The sequence below is a fragment of the Orcinus orca genome, chromosome 19 (genome assembly GCF_937001465.1).
Source record: "Orcinus orca chromosome 19, mOrcOrc1.1, whole genome shotgun sequence".
In the NCBI taxonomy this organism is placed as follows: Eukaryota; Metazoa; Chordata; class Mammalia; order Artiodactyla; family Delphinidae; genus Orcinus; species Orcinus orca.
The window spans coordinates 30,684,492-30,704,078 of NC_064577.1; the positions used below are offsets into that span (position 1 = coordinate 30,684,492).

General features: G+C 55.0%; 1 protein-coding gene across 1 annotated transcript; it reads left to right on the forward strand.

Annotated features, from left to right (window-relative positions):
* Positions 1-16: 16 nt before the first annotated feature.
* BIRC5 (baculoviral IAP repeat containing 5) lies at positions 17-6,493 on the forward strand. The gene is made up of 4 exons (XM_004275531.4): positions 17-248; positions 506-615; positions 2,779-2,896; positions 5,969-6,493. Exons 1-4 carry the CDS (start codon positions 138-140, stop codon positions 6,056-6,058), a joined length of 429 nt encoding a protein of 142 aa, XP_004275579.1. The 5' UTR covers positions 17-137; the 3' UTR covers positions 6,059-6,493.
* Positions 6,494-19,587: the final 13,094 nt, after the last annotated feature.

Genomic DNA, 19,587 nt, shown 5'->3' on the forward strand with positions numbered 1-19,587 from the left:
GGACTACAACTCCCAGCGTACCCCGCGCCGCCCAGCTTCCCATTTCCCAGAAGGCCGAGGGCGGCGCGTTCCCGACATGCCCCGCGGCGGCCGACAACCGCCGGATTTGAATCGCGGCACCGCTCGGCGGCGGCGGGATGAGTACCCCGTCGTTGCCCCCGGCCTGGCAGCTCTACCTCAAGGACCATCGTGTCTCCACATTTAAGAACTGGCCCTTCTTGGAGGGCTGCGCCTGCACCCCGGAGCGAGTGAGTCCGCGCGGCCTCCCGGAGCCCCCAGGCCCGCCCCGCCCCCAGAGCCCCGCCCCAGGCCCTGAGACGACCCCTCCCGCGGGCCCCGGCCCCTCTGTGGGCCCCCGGGGCGACCCCTCCCGCGCGCTCTGGTCCCTCTGTGGGTTCCCGGGCCCCTGGGGCGACCCCTTCTGCGGGCTCTAGCCCCTCTGTGGCCTCCCGGATCTCGGGGGAACCCCTCCGCTCTGGGGCCTGAGCCGAGCTCTGCTTTGCAGATGGCCGCGGCCGGCTTCATCCACTGTCCAACTGAGAACGAGCCCGACTTGGCTCAGTGTTTCTTCTGCTTCAAGGAGTTGGAAGGCTGGGAGCCAGATGACGACCCTATGTAAGTCCCTCAGGCCAGCCTCGCTGGGCTTCCGGGGTTCCCCAGTTACTTCAGGACCGTTTGGGGTTTTTTTTGTTTTGTTTTTTTACATCTTTATTGGAGTATAATTGCTTTACAATGGTGTGTTAGTTTCTGCTTTATAACAAAGTGAATCAGTTATACATATACATATGTTCCCATATCTCTTCCCTCTTGCGTCTCCCTTCCTCCCACCCTCCCTATCCCACCCCTCCAGGCGGTCACAAAGCACCGAGCTGATCTCCCTGTGCTATGCGGCTGCTTCCCACTAGCTATCTACCTTACGTTTGGTAGTGTATATATGTCCATAGGACCGTTTGTTTTGAGTTGGGCTCCCCCCAAAACATCTGAATTTCGAAGTATTATTGAAGGACCTGCGGCTTTCCAGCCTCGTTTGTGCCCTAAACAGCTGCTGTAAAGGATGAGTCTCTGCTAGCACCTTGGTGATGCTTTCAACCTAATCAAATCTGATTTGGCCGAATGTCCTCCTGGGTGGAGTGTTGAAGAAAGGCTCATTCTTGTAGGTGCTTGATACCTTTCCGGGTAGACAGAATACTGGAGCAGATACTGTTGTGGCCTAGGGATGTCCAGGTGCCTTTCTTGTTTCAGAGGTTTTAAATCTGAAGCTTTTTTTTAAATAAATTTATTTGTTTTTGGCTGCGTTGGGTCTTCGTTGCTGCACGCGGGCTTTCTCTAGTTTCGTCAAGCGGTGGCTACTCTGTTGCGGTGAGGGCTTCTCATTGCGGTGGCTTCTCTTGTTGCAGAGCACGGGCTTTAGGCGCACGGGCTTCTGTAGTTGTGGCACACAGGCTCAGTAGTTGTGGCATGCGGGCTCAGTAGTTGTGGCACGTGGGCCTCAGTAGTTGTGGCATGTGGGCCTCAGTAGTTGTGGCTCACGGGCTCTAGCACGCAGGCTCAGTAGTTGTGCGACACGGGCTTAGTTGTTCCGCGGTATGTGGGATCTTCCGGGACCAGGGCTCAAATCCATGTCCTCTGCACTGGCAGGCGGATTCTTAACCACTGCGCCACCAGGGAATCCCTGAAGCTTTATTGAACTGTAATTCATACAGCACAAAAGCCACCCCTTAAAGTAGTACACTCAGTTTTGGTTTAGATTTTGTTCTTTAGGGCATCTAGTTTTTTTTTTATTGTGTGCATATATTCATACAGACAACAATATTCCCGTAATGTAATGCCACATTTTCCCCGCACCGTTTTTTCTCCTGTCAGAATCAATTGCTTCCACGGCTTGAACTTTTTTTCCCCCGTAGAGAATCACCGGAGTTGTTTCTCTTCTTGGCAAGAAGAGTGTTGCTGTTTTCCCTAATGTGTTTGCTCTCATGACCCAGTATTGACTGGGATGATATGGTGATCATACCAGGTATCACTGGGGAAATACTGGTTGTATTCTTGGGAGTGAATTTCCAAGTGCTATAATATTTTCAGATTATAGTTACTATTGGCTGTCCTTTTGGAATTTGCGTGGCTGGGTGTTCCTTCCAGCCTGTTCTGGTTTTTGTTTTGGTTTTTTTTTGCCGTGCCGCGCGGCTTGCGGGATCTTAGTTCCCCAACCAGGGGTTGAACCTGGGCCCTCAGCAGTGAAAGTGTGGAGTCCTAACCACTGGAGCACCAGGGAACTCCCCAGACTGTTCTCGTTATAGTGCTATCCGCTAGCAGGGATAATTCCGAATGCACAGAATGATGGTATGAGGCAGAGGAATTCACTGGAGAAACTGGGTCAGTGGTGCACTTTTTCCAAACCAACAGATTATGTAATAATTCGAGTGAAATGAGACAACTGCAAATGGTTCCTGGAGGATTTTAAGGGCTTTGACATGTGATACCTTTGGATTTATACTCTAACACTTTTCCTACTAATTGCTAAAGGACTCCAGGTAGACTACATCAGCCACAGGATATGGGTGGGGCTGGGGGGAGTCCACAGAGCAAGAAGGTGCTGAGACAAGTTGTGTGGGAATGTGGGTCCTGCCCCTGGTTCCGTCCACTTCAGACTTCACACTCTGCTCCTGAAGCAGAGCAGTGTGTGTCTGTGAGGTGGGGAGGGGGCTGGTGGTAACAAACTGTTGCCTTTCTCCCTTTACCTGAATTTTCTCTGTTGACGTGCTCATGTGTTGCTTTTTCTAGAGAAGAACATAAAAAGCATTCATCTGGTTGTGCTTTCCTTTCTGTCAAGAAGCAGTTTGAAGAATTAACCCTCAGCGAATTTTTAAAACTGGATAAAGAAAGAGCCAAGAACAAAATTGTATGTATTACTGGGAATAAGAAGCAAGCACAAATCCTATTCGGCATCTTTAGTGCTAAACTCCCTAGCCCGCCACAAGCACTGCATAGACGCCTTTCCTCAGTAAACACTTTCTGAGCCCCTCTGATGTGTGTGCGTGTGGATATAAAAGGGTAGAAAAGCATCTGTCCTGGAGTGTGGCCTTGGGGTTGTGCAGAGAGAAAAACGGATCCCCTGAGTAGAGGTGTCCTCAGTGTGCGGTTACCTCTGGTGGTGGGACATGTGATGGCTAGGCTGGCATTTCTGCCTTTAGTGACAACTGAGATGGTAGGTCATTTATATGGGGTGTGTTCATGTGTTAGCAGTGGTGGAAACAGAGGGTTTGGGGACACAGAGTAGACAGCATATTGGGAAAGGGGCATTATGTGTGTTGGGAGAAAGAAGCACCAGTCCTACTGGACCTTGAAGGGATTTCTGCAGGCGAACTTAGGCTCTTGCACTGGGTTATTGGAAGAGTGAAACAGTGAGTCCACAAAGAGGCAGCTCCCAAGCAGCCCGGGCTGTAGAGAATTAAGGTTGCCAGAGAAAACCAGGACTCCCAGTTAAGTCTGAATTTCAGGTACACAAGGAGTAATTTTTTTAGTATATCTCACATTTTGTATGGCTGTTTACAAAAAAATTACTCGTTTATATGATGTTCAAATTTAACTGAGCAGGCTCTATCTTTATGTGCTAAATCTGGCAGCTCTACAGAGAGTAAATATTCAGGTATTTAATCTATTTTTAGCAAAGCCCTGGGCAGGGAGTCCAGATGTACCAGTTGTCTCTGCCACTCACAGACTTTGTGAGTTTAGGCCAGTCTTGGTCGTAGTTTCCTTGCTGTAAAATGGAGGATAGACTTCTGTGGTTTCTCAGGTCCTTTTCAGCTTGAAAATCGTATTCCTTTTTAGAGATCAATAGAAATAATTCTGTGTAATATGGTACCTTTTAAATGCTAAGGACAAAATTGAAAATTTTTTCAGGAAGTGAGAAGAAATCAGTGGTCAGTAAAGCGGTGTATTCGATGGAGGTCTTGGGAACTGCAGTGCTGGAATTGGGAAGGGGGCTAGGGAGGGCCTTCGAGATTAGGGGTCAGCTCACTTTCTGTGAAGTGCCGCAGATGGTAAGTGTGTAGCCTTCCTGGGCCACAGAGTTTCTGTTAGAGATTATTCTTTCTTTGTTTTTTTCCACAAGTGTTTAAAAATGTAAAAAGCATTCTTAGCCATTGGGTTAAGAACGGGCCATGGGCTGGATGGATGTGTCCCACAGGGCGTAGTTTGCCACTCCTGTTCTAGGTAAAAGACAAGCTTTGTGTACTTCAGGAACAGTTGTGAGAAAGCTGTGAGAAGTCCCCCAGATCATTTTAAAATGTATATATTTGGGGGAAGTTCCCTGACAGTCCAGTGGTTAGGACTCCGTGCTTTCACTGCCGAGGGCACAGGTTCGATCCCGGGTCGGGGAACTAAGATCCTGCAAGCCATGCGGCGCAGCCGGAAAAAAGAAAGAAAAGGAGATCAAAGAAAATTTAGAATTCAGTCCTTCAGTGGCACTAGCAGCATTTTATCTGCTCATTAGCGACATGTGGCCAGTGACTACTGGACGGTGCAGACAATTGAACATTTTCATCATTGCAAAAAATTCTGTTGGACAGGGCTGCTCTAGAGTGACACCCAATTTTGAGGTTTGTTGCAAATAATTTATCACTGATATAAAAATTCAGGTCCCCTTGTGTCCCTAGGCACATTTGCATGTGAATGGATGTGGACAGTAAGGTTTGGGGTCAGAGTGCAGGGAATGGGCATAACCAGAGGCCTGTCTGCTTCCTGCTAGAGCTCCTGGATGGCCCCTCTAGGGTACATCGCTCCTGGAGGTGGGATGGCGTGCGGACCTCGACTGTACCGTGGGGTGGAAATAAGTTGGGAGCTGAACTTTTAAACCATTTATTAAGTCAGTTATGGGATTGCAGCACACAGCTGTAAGGCAAACGTTTATCCAGGTGAGATAATTATGTGTTGCAGTTTACAAATACTGAAAACGAGGAACAAGTGTTGTTTGTCGTGATGCTGTGAATTTCTGAGACCCTGCATTTAATTGAGATGCTGCTGGTCAGTTTGACAGGACCACTGGTCAGGCAGCCACCTGGGCCTGACGCTGGGCACGTGTGCGGCTGAGGTAGAGCCGGGGCTCAGGGTCTGACCCTGGAGTGCACCACGTGCTCTCTGCTCCTGCTACTGCATCGCTGCCACCTTCTTTTGAAAAGAAGTTACCTCTGTTGTTTTTCTTATTAGAAAACATTTAACCCAATAAAAGTCTATTGTTTGTTTTTCAATGTGGCAGAGAAATCAGGAGAGTGAAAATTAGGGAGGAGGTTTCTGGATTTGTTGATGTGATTGTCATTTGTCCTCCTGGAGAGAGCACTTAGCAGAATGAAAGGTTGGAAGCCAGATTTAGAGAGCTGCTGCAGGTGGAAGGTTTCTCTGTTTGAGGAGCACGCTGATGCTTGACGGCGTCTGTTTAAGTGAACAAGAAGAGGGCTCCGGACTTTTCTGTGGGAGCTTCAGAAGCAATGTAGGGTAGTGGGGAAGAGCAGGGCTCTGCCACAGACTAGCTGGTACCCCTGAGCTGGCTGCTGCTGTGGACCTCGGTGTCCTCATCTGTGTAATGGGGATAAAGGTGGCACCTACCTCATGGGGACATGGAGCAGTGAGTGAGTTAGGGTGTGTGGAGCAGGTAGAATGGTGCTTGGTACAAGCAAAGCGGTCCATCAGTGTTTTCTGTTATAATTATTGTGGGACAGCTCAAATTAGAGCTAGTTGAGGGGAATTCCCCAGCGGTTCAGTGGTCAGGACTCGGCGCTTTCACTGTTGGGGCCTCGGTTTGATCCCTGATCGGAGAACTGAGATCCCACAAGCTGAGCGGCATGGCCGATAAAAAGAGAGAGAGAGAGAGAGAGAGGCAGATGAGGTGAATGAGGACATTTACCCCATATAGCTGGGCATCTCTATTCGAGCATGCCTAGAGCTTCAGTTTCATGTGTCTATTCTTTATTTCCAGGCAAAGGAAACCAACAATAAACAGAAAGAATTTGAAGAAACTGCAAAGAAAGTCCGCTGTGCCATTGAGCAGCTAGCTGCCTCGGAGTGACGCCATCCCCACCGTCACTGCCCCACAGGGACACAGACACATCCTTTCCAAGGCACAGCCCTCAGCATTACCAGCTTTCCTCTGGGGCCACTTAACTGTGCCTTAGGAAAGGAGAACATCAACACTTTGAAATTAGAATATTTACCTGTATTTTTGGGTTTTCCTTGAAGGCGGTGCCAGGGGCTATTTCTGTTGTACAGCTGGTGCTAAGTACAGTGACGGATTCTCTTTTTTCTCTTTGGTAGTTTTTGCTTTATTGATTCCTGGACTTAGGGTGAGGGGAGAAGTTTGTCCACGTGGGTAGAGCCCTTTTACAGTGACCTGTCTGGGCTTCACACTGACGACTGGCTGTCCAGCTGAGATGCGATGTGTGAATGTGATCATTGGTCCATTGTGACTGGACAAACAGGATTAAGAATGCCATTTTAAATTTCATTTGCGTAATAATCTCCATTTATTGTGTGCACTTCTCATGTTCCAGGTGCTCTGTATTATCTCACGTTGTCGGCTGCAGGTCCTGTGACTATACCTTTTTACCGCATCAGGTCTGTGGTGTCTCAGCAGCTCCCTTCCTCCCAGGTGGATTGTACAAACCCATCCCTGCCACGCCTCTGAAGGTGCCCTGTGTGTGAGGTGTTCCTCGCCATCCCATCTTGTGATTTGCAGGTTTACAAGGGGGAGCTATGGGATTAGACCCTAGACTCTGCCTCTGGACTTGATCTGTGTAAGAGCCCTTTCCATGACTGTAGCGTGAGTGGCTGGGGGGTGGAGGGGATGCAGAAGGACTGATGTCTTGAGAGTAGAGCTGCCCTCTTGCTTTTGAGGTCAGCTGAAGATACTTCTTCACCTCCAGTGGCACATGGAAAGTTTGCAACATTTCTCTATAGTGGACGAGGAGAAGGTTGTCCTTTGTGCCAGACAAGGAACTTTCCAGAAGCCTGGCTCACTGCTTCTTCCTCTTTAGTTAGCAGGGCACACAGAGGGGCTTCTTCCTGGGAAGTTTTGCTCTGGACCAGCTGTCATCCATGGACACAGCAGGCAGGGGTGGGACGAAAAATCCAAGGAAGGAGTTCCTGTTCTTAATATTTCTAATACTCTTCGAATAGCTGCTTCCCATTAATGATGTGGCTTAGGCAGCTGGTAATTCCACTGTCTTTCTAATGTGAATCTTCCTAAAGGAATAAATTAATTTAAAAAGTGGATTGGAAAACCTCTTTGGGGGAAACTTCTTAAAAACATAGATGAGTCGTTTATGTTGTTTGCAGTCTTGCAAGATCACAAATTCAGTGATATTTGAGTTTCAGCACCAGCACGGACTGAGCAGAGAGTTGGAGCAGTTGTAAAAAAGGCATGTGGGACACCCACTCCGGGCCCTGACTGTGCCCTCTAACGGTGTGCTTGCCTTGTGGGCTTGGGACTGGCGCCTGTTGAATTGGAGCTGCAGTTTCCTCACCAGTGATGTGGGGATCCTAGAACCTTGTTGCCTCACCTGGCTTTTTTTATTGTAGCAACATGGTTTTCATTTGAGGAGGAGAGGAATTGAGACAAAGCCCTCGGCCCCTCTGCACAACATTCTGCAATGTTGTTTTCTTTTTTTTGTTTGTTTGAATTATTATTTCACAGAACAGGACAAACTACAATTAAAAGTAAGCACAAAGCCTTTCTTAGTCACTGGGGGCACCAATGTGAATTTTAGATGGATTTGGAGACAAAGTAAAGCAGCAGGAAATATCTAGCAGCAACTGTCATTTACGAAATTGCTGCACAGTTAGCCGCCCTGGTGAGGCGGAGGGCGCACACTGGCTGCTGCTCCCCGGAACAGTACAGTGGCCTGAATCCCTTCTAAATGACTTGGCTCAGAGCTGTGGAGACTTGGTGGGCTGCTGCAGGCGATCTGTCAGCCCTGAATGGCTGTGTCTCCATTGCTCCACATCTGTGCCACATTCTCCACATCACCACCTCCGCACGGGTACCCTGCTCTCCTCCCCGAGGCCGGCTCACGCAGGGCTGAGGCCTGATGTTAAGATGATAGATTTGATTTCATCCTCCTTCACAAAGTTAAGCTGCAGGGTGGATTGTCACTGTCCTACTGGAAACCTCTGGGGGTCATCTTGGTAGTTGCCAAGAATAAAAACTATTTCATTTCAAACACTGCAGACCCTACTGGGCTTTTAAAATATTGTTGGCTTTTGGTGGTGGTCCCTTCTTAGCCTGCCAACTGATCCTTCCCGCCCCAGCGGTTGCAGGGGAGGGATGAGTCCTCGCAGAGAGACAGAGCCAGCCTTGGGCTCCTCTGCAAGAGCCACTTGAACCCAGAACCATTTGTTTGTGTCATCTGGACTCATTCCGTGTATAAACCGGCTATGAAAAATGCACCTCAGACTTAGGTTTTTCTGCCACATCTCAGAGAGTAAAATGAATTTTTCCCTCCAAGTTTGGAGAATATTGCAGAGGTTTTTGTTATGGGGAAAAAAGCACTCCCGCCTTTATATTCATCTCAGCTGCTTATTTTTGATATTTGTGCCAATCTGTAAATGGATACTTCACTTTAATAACTGGTCCTTCCAAACTGGCTTTGTAGAGAAGCGGAGAAAATGTTTTTGCGCTCAGTTTCCTTTGCACAGTGGGTATTGCTGCAGTTCTCGGCTTTGTCGGGCTGTGCTGTGGAGCAAGGCAAAGCTGGGGCCGACCCCTCAGACCATCTTACACGTTTCCTCTTCTAGAAACTTTTGTTCTAAAAACCATATTTATTGCTGGACCTTAATGGCCGCCAGCGTCGGGAAGTTTCCTAGACATCTATTAATGAAGTCTAAGACCCTTGCTAAGGGCAACAGCCTCAACCTTCTCTCGAATATGTGTCTGCCTCTCAGGTTCTCCAGGTCGGAGGGAGTCTGGAAGGGTTGTAACTGGTGGTTAATGGTGTCAGGTGTGACATGGTCAGAGCCTGCGGACAGCCTGGGGAATGGGGATCTTCCATTCTCAGCGCTGGGAAAGATGGAGCGCCAGCCAGCCAGCCAGCCATTGCCTGCAGGTTGGCACTCCCTTGGGATGCTGACCATTCTTTGCAGGTTGTACTCACTTAAAAAGAAATAACAATTGCCAGTAAAGTCTAATGTGATCTTACCCGCATTTTTTAAATGCAGAAATGGAGATTCGTAAAGAGGTGAAATAGCTTGTCCAAGATCATACAACTGTAAGCATTCAGGTTGGAATTTGAATCCAGGCTGTCTATCCCCAAAGCTGGGCCCTCACTGTCTAATGACAGTGCCCAGCCTTGAGGGGGTGCAGCGGGGGATGGCTTTTGGCAACAGCCTGACCCCAGGGGGCTAGTGCTGTAAACCGTCCCCATTCCGTTTTTCAGACAGCTTTGTCACAAAGGCCCTCATGTAAACTGACACCTGCCTGCTGAGCTTCCATGGATCCTCGCTGTACAAGTTTTAACTTTTTATTTTGAACTAATGTTCACAGGAAGTCGTAAAGCTAGAACAGGGTTTCTGTGTACTCTTCGCCCAACCTCTCCTGTCATAACTACAGTACAGCGTCTGGAGTCGCTTCCAGCATCTAAGGCCTAAGCTGAGAGGAGGTCTCAGCCTCCTCTCCTCGCTGGTCTACAGCCCAGCGAGCTCTGAGCCAGGCTTACCATCGCCAGGGAGTTCCTGTCTCGCCCTGGGTGAATCCAGCTCTTGAAGCAAAGAGCCAACTGAGCTGTAGGTTTTCTCTCCACTGGCCCAGCTACAGCATTTGAGCCGGATTTCAGCTGGCTGGGACCAAACTGGGGCCTAGGTTTCTGTGGCAGTTTTCCACCTGATCTCCAAGGTGGTGACGTTTGTCCATCTGTTCGCTCAGACACTTGAGCACCTGTTGTTCGCCAGGTGCTATGTCCAGGGCTTGAAGCCTCCTGCAGTGAGCTCACGGGTTCCTTGTTCTCTGAATGGTGGGAGGGTACAGGCCACCTAGTAGCCATATGAGTGTGTCCGTGGGAGCACCAAGATGACAAGGAACTCTCAGAGCATCCTGCCTATCAGGAACGAGGAGGAGGCTGCCAGATGGATGAGGAAGGGAAAGATGTGCCGGGCAGAGGGGACGGGAGGGTCCATTCTGGGGACAGCAGGTGCATTCTGTGATGAGGGGGAGGGGTGGCTTGCTCCCGTTTCCCTCTTAGCAAAGCCTGTCAAGGCGGCCACGATGAGCCCTTCATAGGCCTGTGAGTCCTGGGGGATGAGTGCGACCAGCCATGCGGCTGCCGCCCTGCACATCAGTGCTTCCCACCTGTGACCCCAATCATTTGAGAACCCTTTAGAAGGGTTGGTTTTGACCAGAAGAGTCTACCAGGATGAATTCGCTTCATAATGCACCCTGAGTGAAGGAGCTGACCTGTCGGGAAGGGTGATTTAGGAAAGTTCATTTTCTGTTGGAGGATGTTTGCCAAATGTGGTGAGATTAGTCGTAGTATAGCTGGTGCTGAGCTGCTCTCACAGTAATTTCGCCAGTGGTTTCAGCTGTTTCCCAGTCCTGCGATGGAGGCCATTTATGGCGTCGTCGGCCTGGAGCAGGAAGCCTGTCACTGGATTCAGGCATCCTGTTCTTTCAGCTTCTGTGAGTTAGTTCAGTGTAAGTTTAAAGGAAAGAGGCTTGGCTGCAGCCCTGTTTTGTCACATGTAATTGGGATTTCTTCTATCAAAGATGACGCCTGCCCCTGATTTTGGGGGTAGTGGTCTGATGCTGGCTTTGAAGAGGTCCCGACAGCCTGGTGACAGGCTTGGTGCTCACAAGTTCTGGATTGCAAATTGATGAAAGGAGGATGAATAATGAGAAATAATGGGTCATTCTAAGCGGTACCTTTTCACTGGGCTACGGTATAATTTGGATCCATCTCAAGAGAAGTAGATTGGCGGAATTCATCCAAGTGGCCTCTCAAGGACCAGTACCCACTGTCTGGGGACAATGCAGTCAGTGGCTCTGACTTACACATCTAGGGTTTAAAACCCTGCACCAGGGCTTTAAAGCAGTAGGGAGTAGACTGCTCCCCTGGCCATCTACACTGCAGCATGAGCAGGATACATGTCTGTTCCTCTACAGAGACGTGGGGCTCTGGAGGCACAGTGGCCTCAAACAGCACTTGTCGCTGGCCCTGACAGCTGAATCCTGCTCTGTTTAAGTTTTATGGGGTGCAAAGGAGACCCTTTCAAACAAGCTCAGGCGGAGAGGCAGGGGCACTGGGAGGAAGCGTGTGGAGCGTGCAGCCACAGGGTTCCTCTAGTTCTCCCTGAACACAGTCACGATCGTAGCTTAAACACACACAGAAGCAGTGTCCATCTCTGTCATATTGTGAGGTGTGTGTTAGGGTCATTACCTGCTTTTCCAGCTCCACCCCACTCTCCCCTCCTCCCCACTCCCAGCAGCACCTGCCGCCCCGCCTTTGTAGATGGCTGCTACTCCCTGAGCACCTGCTTTTCTCTGTCTGCCTCCTGGACTCTTTCACGCTCCAGGCCCACTACCCCCTGAGAGAGGAGGGCCCCTGGCTGGCACCCAGCTTCCGGAGCAGGGGCTAGGGGAGGGCTGTCAGGAAAGAGGGTACTGAGACCGCCACAGCTAGGGTCACTCCCACCCCAACCCCGCCGCGTGCCCCCGGGTGTGGCGTGAGGACGACGCGTGGCCTGCATGATACTACACTGTTCCATGCCTCTCTGTCTGAATGGAAGTATGGTTTCAGTAAGTTTGCTAGGACCGCTTTCACTTCCTGATTATATTCCTCAAACCTAGAAGAGCCTGGTAGAGAAAAGGGGGCTGAGAAAACCAAGCACTTGGAAATGAGAGCCCTGGGATGACCCTAAGTCGAGAAGCTGCTGTCTGAGAAGTTTCACCCTCAGTGAGGCCTCTGACTCCCGTCTCTGCCCTGCATCAGGGGAGGGGGACAGCAACGCACAGTCCAGGGACCTGGAGAGGAGGCCCTCCCGTCTCCCAAGATTGAACCCCAGAGAGCCTCACTGTGACGGCCCCAGCCTGTCCGTCCCACACATGTCACAGGCCTGCTTCTGGTGGGGGCCCCTCTGCCTGCCACCCCACTAGCACCTGACACCTGTCCTAGGAGAAGCTTCGTTTATGTTTGTGCGTGAGTGACGGACAGGCAGAGGCTGGCCTTGCCTCACTCGGCATTTGTAATTGGAGCTAAAAGGAAGCAAGACTCCTTCCTTCTGTAGCCCCTCACCAGCCCACCCAGTTCACCAGATCCCTGTGGTGCTTGGTCCTGGGGACTGATGAAGACCAGGACGCAGGGCCAACCAGCAGCCGAGTGCCCCAATGTGTGCGCGGGGTGGTGGCGGGCTGCTTGCTGAGCCCCCGCGCGGGCCATTTCAGGCCCCACCCTCCCTCCTCAGCCTGGCCATCTGGCGCTGAAGAACCGGAGGGTCAGAGAAATTAAGAAATTTGCCCAGGGACCCACAGCCAGCAGCCAGCTCGCTGGGGATGCTGGCATTTGAACACAGCTCAGGGGCGAGCTGGGCGGGCTATCACTTGATCACCAACAGGTGGGAGTTCCCGACGAACTGGAGGGGCACTGCACCCAGAAGAGCCCCGGGAGTGCCCGCCTGCCGCTCGGCTCCCCACTCCCCGCTCCCAGCGCCCCCTCCCCGGCCCTGCTCACCAAGTGCCCCCCAGCCCTTCTCCCTGGACCTACTCCCCCAGGTTCCAGAACGCCCTCTTCCCCCACTTGCGGCTCTCTCTACCCCCTAAGTGCCAGCTTCCCGTGCTCCCCCTCACCCTCTGGCTCCCTCTTCTCCCCCATACCCGGCTCCGCTCCGGTCCCTGCACCCGCGACCCGGTCCCTGCACCCGCGACCCGCAAGGCCCGGCTGGGCGTACTGCTCAGCTTTGCACTGCTGGTGCCGCCTTGGCCAGCGACCGGTACCTCCTGCAGGTGGCGGACGCAGGCAACCACAGCAGCCACCCTCCCACTCGCGGCTCTGGCGCATCTGCGAAGGTACCGGCTGCCCCTCCCCCGTGTGACCCCTTCCCCGGAGACCCAGGGGCCACACCCCCTCCTCCCAGAGCAGCTCTGAGAGGCTGCCCCATCCCCTGCCTGTCTGCCCACAAGGGGGTCTCTCGGGCACCCCTTTCCCCCAACCGTCTTGGTGACAGTCTGGCCGGAGGAGGAAGGGACTCTGGCTCAGGGCCTAGCCAAGGGTGGGAAATGAAAAGGGGGGCACTGGGTGGCGCCATAAGGACCCAAGAGCCTTCCAGAGCAGGAGCCCTTGGCGGTCCCCTGGCCTCGCCCTTGGGGGCCTGTCTTGCGTTAGAAGTGATGGCAGGACACTGCTGGGTGACCTGGGACCTTGTCCCTCAACCTCCAAGCTCTGATCTGTCAGATGGGGAGAGAATGATGCCTCTCTGGATGCAGGGCTCGGGGTGGGAGGAATTAGGGAGGGGAGACACGGGCAGGCCCAGCACCCAGGGGTGCTCAGCTGCTGTTCTTGTCACTTGTCTGCAGGGGCCCTGGGGTTGAGCTGGGAGCCAGTGTGCAGGAGGGAGGCCCAGTGTGGGGAGCTGGGGCCCTGGCAAGGCCAGGGTTCCTCATCCCAGTGACTGGGAGTTGTTTCTTTATTACCGTCCAGGGCTCGGTCTGGTCACCCCATTAGCCCCGGTCCCTGTGAGGCACAGCCAGGGCTGTGGCGCAGGGCCCCTGTTCCCATACCCCCGATGGCCTGACACACAGGCGGAAAACCAGAGTGCCGCGTGGCTTCAGACCCGGGCAGGGGCGGGGAGGACTTTCTTCGGCGAGGGGTGGGGAGAGGCAGCGGGCTTCCACACGCACCCCAGCTGCGGGCCTCGCCAAGCTGGGGCCAGCCTGGGGGCCTTCCACTGCACAGGACGTGCACAGGGTGGCAGGGATGTGCGTGAGCATGAGTAAACGAGTGTGCACGTGTATGTGAGCAAGGTCCGTTTGTGCGTGTGTGTGACACAGTGCCTCCTCGGAGCTGCCGGGGAGGAAGGACAGTGCAGTTTATTCAGCCACCCCACAGGCAGCCCAAGGCTCCAAGGCTCTCCCGGCTTGCCTGTGTGCGCACGCACATGTGCCCGTGTGTGCCCGTGTGTGCGAGAGTCGGAGAGCCCCTTTCTTGTGCAGGCAAAGCCTGGCTTCCACGTGTGAGCCGGCCCAAGGGAGGCCTGAGGGCAGCCTCTCTGCAGTGTTTGAAACTTTTCGACAGGCGTCCACGTAGGTCTTATTTGTACATTAAATAAACAAAAGGTCTTGAGCCGTCCAAACCCGTTTGGGGCCTCAACTCCAAGTGGCAGGAGAGAACCTGATGGGGCCCTGTGGCCACCTCTCGGGGCCCTCGGCTCTGGTCGGGGGTGAGACCCTGCAGGCCACCTATCTCTGAGAAGTACAGGGTGGGTCCAGCCCATCAGGTTTTGCGTTCTTTCTGCTTTTTAGGGCAGAACAGCTGCATCCCCCGATTGACCCCTTTGCCACTGAGAGCCTGGACGCCTCCACCTTGGCGCAGCACCTCATCTGTGCGTGCTGGTGTGGCAAGCATTTCCCCATCCTTAATCTCCAGGCAAGGCTCAGAACCCCCTCATCCTAGGCCCACAGAGCTGCTTCCAGCTGGACCCTTTGTTGCCCAGAGGACACTGCCATATGTATCTGAAAAACCCCATGACTGGCCTCAGCCCCCATGCTCTGCCATTGGCTTGTGACCACAGGCACCCGACCCCCAGCCTGTCCTGCCCTCCCTATGCCCCTTCTTGACTCTCCTTTATGTTTCCAAATGGGTCTACCCGGTGGGCATCTCCCACCTGGTGAGTTGGGGGCACGTCTCTGCTGCCCCAGAGAAGCCTGGGAGGTTGGGGAGGGTACTGGGAAGCCTCCCTCACCCTGGGCCTCAGGAAGGCTGTGCCAGGACAAGGGGTGGCCCCTGGGACGGTCAGGTGGTTACCGTGGAGACATCAGAGGGAATCAGATGGCCCAGCTCCTCCTCTGGCCAAGGCCAAGACAGTCCCGAGCGTCCTACGAAGGAGGACCTCCAGGCAGACAAGGCTCTGAAGTACTCAGCTGGGCTTTCCTTGGGGGGCCGGTCCGGGTCCCCTCCTGCTCCCTGAACCCCCTCTCCCGGCAGCGCTGCGCTGAGCCCTCGTGGTGGTCCTGCCCCCGAGCCTCGTCCTTGTCGTGTGCGGTCGGATCCGTGGCCTCCTCGGCTCCCCGGCCCAGAGCTTCCCCCGGCTGCTCTTCATGGGCTGCCGCTTCTTGTTGGGGGGGTGAGTCTGGGGGCTGTGAGGGCCGCAGCTCCTAGCAGTGGGGTGCTGCCTCTCCTGCTGCCCCATCCCCTGCGCCCCCAACCCCGCTGCTCTGAGCCTGGGGGCCCACCCTGGCCGTTGAGCTGCAGCAGGCAGGGACGCCCTGGGTGGCTCTGGGGCCTCTGTAGGGGCAGAGATTCTGATCGTGAACCCAGAGCCAGGGACGGGGCTGGGGAGCCCCAGGGTTGAGCTTCCAGGCGCAGGAGGAACGAGGATCTCTGAGGGGTCCCAGGAACTGCCCCACTGGACCTGCACTGGGGTGGCGGACCAACCCGCACCTGTTCCCTGTCCTTCCCAGATCACCCTGGTGCGGGGGCAATGCAGGCAGGGGGGTTGGCATCTGCCAGACAGGGTGAGACGGGACCTTGGAGTCCTTGGCAGTGACCCCAAGCCAGGCCCAGACTGCAGCTAGTAACAGTGCATGAGCTGGCGTACATCTAGCCCACAGGCTCTGGGCCGAGCCCTCCCTCAGGGACACAGCGTTGCAGGCACTCGGGTTGCATCTTCTGCTGAGATGTCCGAGGATTCCCCGAGCTCAGCAGGAAGCTCGTCCTGGAGTCCTCTTCACTGCCTTTCTGTGCTGTCTGCCCCAGCCAGCCAGCCACCCGCTGTCCCCAGCTGCCCACGGCTGGCTGTCACTGACCGTGGGTTGGAGGCTCCTCAGGGTCAGTCCTCAGTGACCCCTTCCATCCAGGGCCAGCCCTGAGCTGAGTCTGGTGTCCTGGGCCAGCTCCACTGTCAGGGCTGTGGCACGAGGACCAGAACACACCAGCCTGGGGCTCCCTCCTGGGCAGGCCTGCGTCCTCCCCAGGGGCTGCTGGGCCCTTTGGGAGGCCTTGGTCAGGAGGGAGTAGGTGCCAGTTGCCAGGGGGACCAGCAGCCTGGGTGTTTGGTGTAGAGAATGAGAGCAGGAGCAATTTGTATTGAATTGGTATTGTGCTTGGAACCAAGGCACTGGCCAGTGGGTGGAGGGAGGGTCTGCAGGCAGCTGCTAGGCGGCGCTCCGCTGGCTCCGAGGGCGGGCCGGCAGTGGGCCTGGTTCCAAGAACACCCTGTCTGCTCCACTGCTCAGAGGCCAGACTGGCTGCACCTCTGCTTTCCTTGCATGGCGGGTACCCGGTGGAAATGGATCATCTGACATCACCGTCAGGAGCCCGGGTGGCCCGGGTGAGGCCAGTGCTGGCAGATGCACCAGCTCTGGGGGCTCTGAGACAGGAATGTCACACCAAGGGGACCTGTGTGAGGCTAGATCACCCCAGCCCTCCCCATCACCATCATCACTGCAAGAAAAGGGAGGGACACGGAGAGCTCCAGCATGACACTGGCTGGGTCCTGAGCTAGGGGGTTGGGGACGGACAGGGCCTGGGGTGATGAGTTCCACAGCCATCACCCCAGGCTCTGTCCCTTCTCTGGATCCCAGTGAGATCCAGACCTGGCCCCGAAGGTCAGATCTGGTCAGCCTCTTGCTGTGGCTGGGCAGTGTCCCGAGGGAGCACTGTACATTCCCTACAGCGGGCACCGAGGGCAGGCCCTGACGTCAACCTGCAGCTGTGGGACAGGGGCTGACTCTCTGGGCTGGTCCCTCTGAGCCTGGGTGGACAGGCAGGTGCCCAGTGCCCAGCTCGTTGCTTGCCCCTGGCCCTCCAGGGTCACCAGGCACTATGTGCAAAGCCAGTCTTCTTCCTTTGACTGTGCAGAGATGCAGGGTCGGAGGAGGAGGGCATCCTCGTCTGGTGAAGGACAGGGGTTATAACAGGAGTTATAAGAGGGGGCTGAAACTCAGACCTGGGGAGGGGAGAGGGCCTCTGGAAAGAGGTACACTGAGCTAGGGCCAGGAGGGGAGGCTGGGGCCCAGTAAAGTGGGGAGGGGGAGCTGTGAGGAACAGGGGACGGAAGTGCAGGTCAGGGGCCTGGCTCAGGATGTCTGATCAGAGCTCCAGAGCTCCCCCCACCCTTCCCGGCTGCCAGTACAGGTCACTGGCCATGTACGTGTGTGTGTGTGTGTGTGTGTTGAGAACTGCAGGGGGTATGGGAGGGTGCTGTATATGTGGAAGCAGTTATGTGAGTAGGGACCATGTATTGGGGGTGTAGGCTGTGCTGTTTGCAAGGCGGTTTTGTGGAGTGAGGCCCTGAGGTTTGAGGACTGAATTGGAGCCTCCGTTTTCCCCAAAGGCCAGTGGCAGAAGCTTCCGAGGCTGTGTCTGTGCACCCACCTTGGCCAGGGGCCCAGGCAGGGCAGGCGCCCCCAGCAGGCAGACGCGCTGAGTGGTCACTGCACCCCCTCCCCCAGGCGCCCTGACCCTGGCAGGGGTCAGCACCTACATCAGCTACTCACACCTGGCCTTTGCTGACACGGCCCGCCGGGACGGCCCCCGACATGTGCAGGACATCTGCATCAGCTTTGGCTGGTCTGTGGCCCTGGCCTGGGGCTCCTGCCCCTCAGAGGCACCCAGCGGCATCCTCCTGGTCACAGAGGCTCGAGCCCTCAGCCTGAGCCGGCAGCCGGGCGCCCCCCACTCTGTGGGCATCTGAGTCCCAGGCAGGCAGGTCATGGCAGAGGGGCTCGGTTTCCCTATGCATCTCCTGAGAGTGGGTGGTCAGAGCCCGGCCCTGAGAGGCCCCGGGAAGGAGGCTGGGAGCTCAGTTCTGAAGGCCTGGCTGGAGTCCTGGCTGGGAGGGGTGGCCTTGGGGTGAGCAGAGGGCTGAGAGCAGAGCTGAGAATCCAGACTTCTTTGGCTTGATGTCTGGGGGGCTCCTCTGCTCTGTTGTTTCTTTAGGGCCTAAGTGGTTTAGCCTCCTCTTAGAGGTGAGAACGTTGAGTCCCAGAAAGAAGCAGCAGCGAAGGGCTGAGGGCCGGCCTGTGGTGGTCGCGTGAGGGTGCTGCAGGCTCCTGGGTGGTCAGCGGGCCTCCTGGCCTCTTGAGGCCATGGCCTGCGCTCGCCGCTCCCTATCAGTCCTGGTGTGCCACAGCTGCCCCCATTCCTAGGTACCTGAGTCAGGCGGAAAAGCTACCCCAGTCCTCAGGAGGGGGCAGTTCGAGAGAGAAGCAGGTATCCGGCAGACACCCCCTGTGCCAGGCGCCGTGCTGAGCGCTGCCCGCTCGTCCACTCTGCTCGTCCAGTCTCCCAGTCACCCTTCACAGCAGTTACCATTCACCCATTTTATGGAAGGAAGACTTAGGCCCAGATCACCCCAGAGCAGATGGCAGAGCCCGTGCCCATGCAGGCCTCTATTCTGTCCTCTCCCCGCCCCTCCCCAGGGCAGGCGTTGCTGGGGAGGGGACTGAGGACTGGGGGGACCCCTCGGATGTGCAGGTGCAGGGGGAGCTGAAGGGGCTGGACATGCCTTTGTTCCCCCTGTTTTCAGGCCTTTGTCCCCGTCCTGGTGCTGCTGCTCCTGAGGGGCCGGCGCTCCAGGACCCGATCCTGGTCTGCAGCTCCCTGGGGAATGTCTGTGATTGCCAGGGCCGTGTGGGCCCCTGAACAAGCAGGTGTGCAAGTCCTATGGGGCGGGGGAGCCATGCCAGGGTGGAGAGGGAGGGGCTGGGCGGGGGCCACCCAGGGTGGCAGAGGCCAGAGCCTGGAGTTCTGACTGCAGGCTCCTTGAATGGAGGCGCACCCAGGCCTGGTGCTCCTCTGAGGCCAGACAGACAGGAAGGTGGTCGGCCCGCCCACGCCGGTCATCATGGTCTAGGGAGGCTGAGGCTCCTCTCCTCCCATGCTGGGCAGTACCTGAAGCCCTCCTTGGCCTTTGTTTCAGGTTCAGGGCCCTCCTGAGTCTGGGGTGTGTGCTGGGGCGTCCATGGCGGCCTCTCTTGTGCCTCGGTCTTCCCCACCCCCCCACCCCCCCGTCTCCCTTTATTGCTTGGGAAGTTACAGGAAGCTCTGGGGGCATCAAGGGAGTCCCACTGAGGGACAAAGAGCTTGGGGGTTAAGTGGGGGCCTCCCTTCCTACTGGTGTTTTAAGCATTTAACATTGTGCCAATTTGTCCTTAAAGAAATCAGCTCGTTCTGTGTGCAGTTAAACCTTTACTCTCTTAAAACTTTTTAGAATAGACAATACATGCCCATGGCTTACAAACAGTGCAGGGAAACCCTGTTACCAGCTGTGTGTGGCTCTTACCTGACCTCTCCCTCCTCTCACACAGGGCTTCTCGTGTGGGTTTGCTGGGGGTCGGGGTGTGGGAGAGTTTAACCCTGGGCCTCTCTGACTGCAGACAGGCTGGGGCTCCAGGCATGG

Bases quoted from the DNA above. Each gene is read 5' to 3' on its own strand.
- BIRC5 (XM_004275531.4), top strand. From the start codon at position 138: ATGAGTACCCCGTCGTTGCCCCCGGCCTGGCAGCTCTACCTCAAGGAC. The intron at 249-505 runs GTGAGTCCGCGC...TCTGCTTTGCAG, and splicing joins GCGCCTGCACCCCGGAGCGA to ATGGCCGCGGCCGGCTTCAT. The intron at 2,897-5,968 runs GTATGTATTACT...CTTTATTTCCAG, and splicing joins AAAGAGCCAAGAACAAAATT to GCAAAGGAAACCAACAATAA.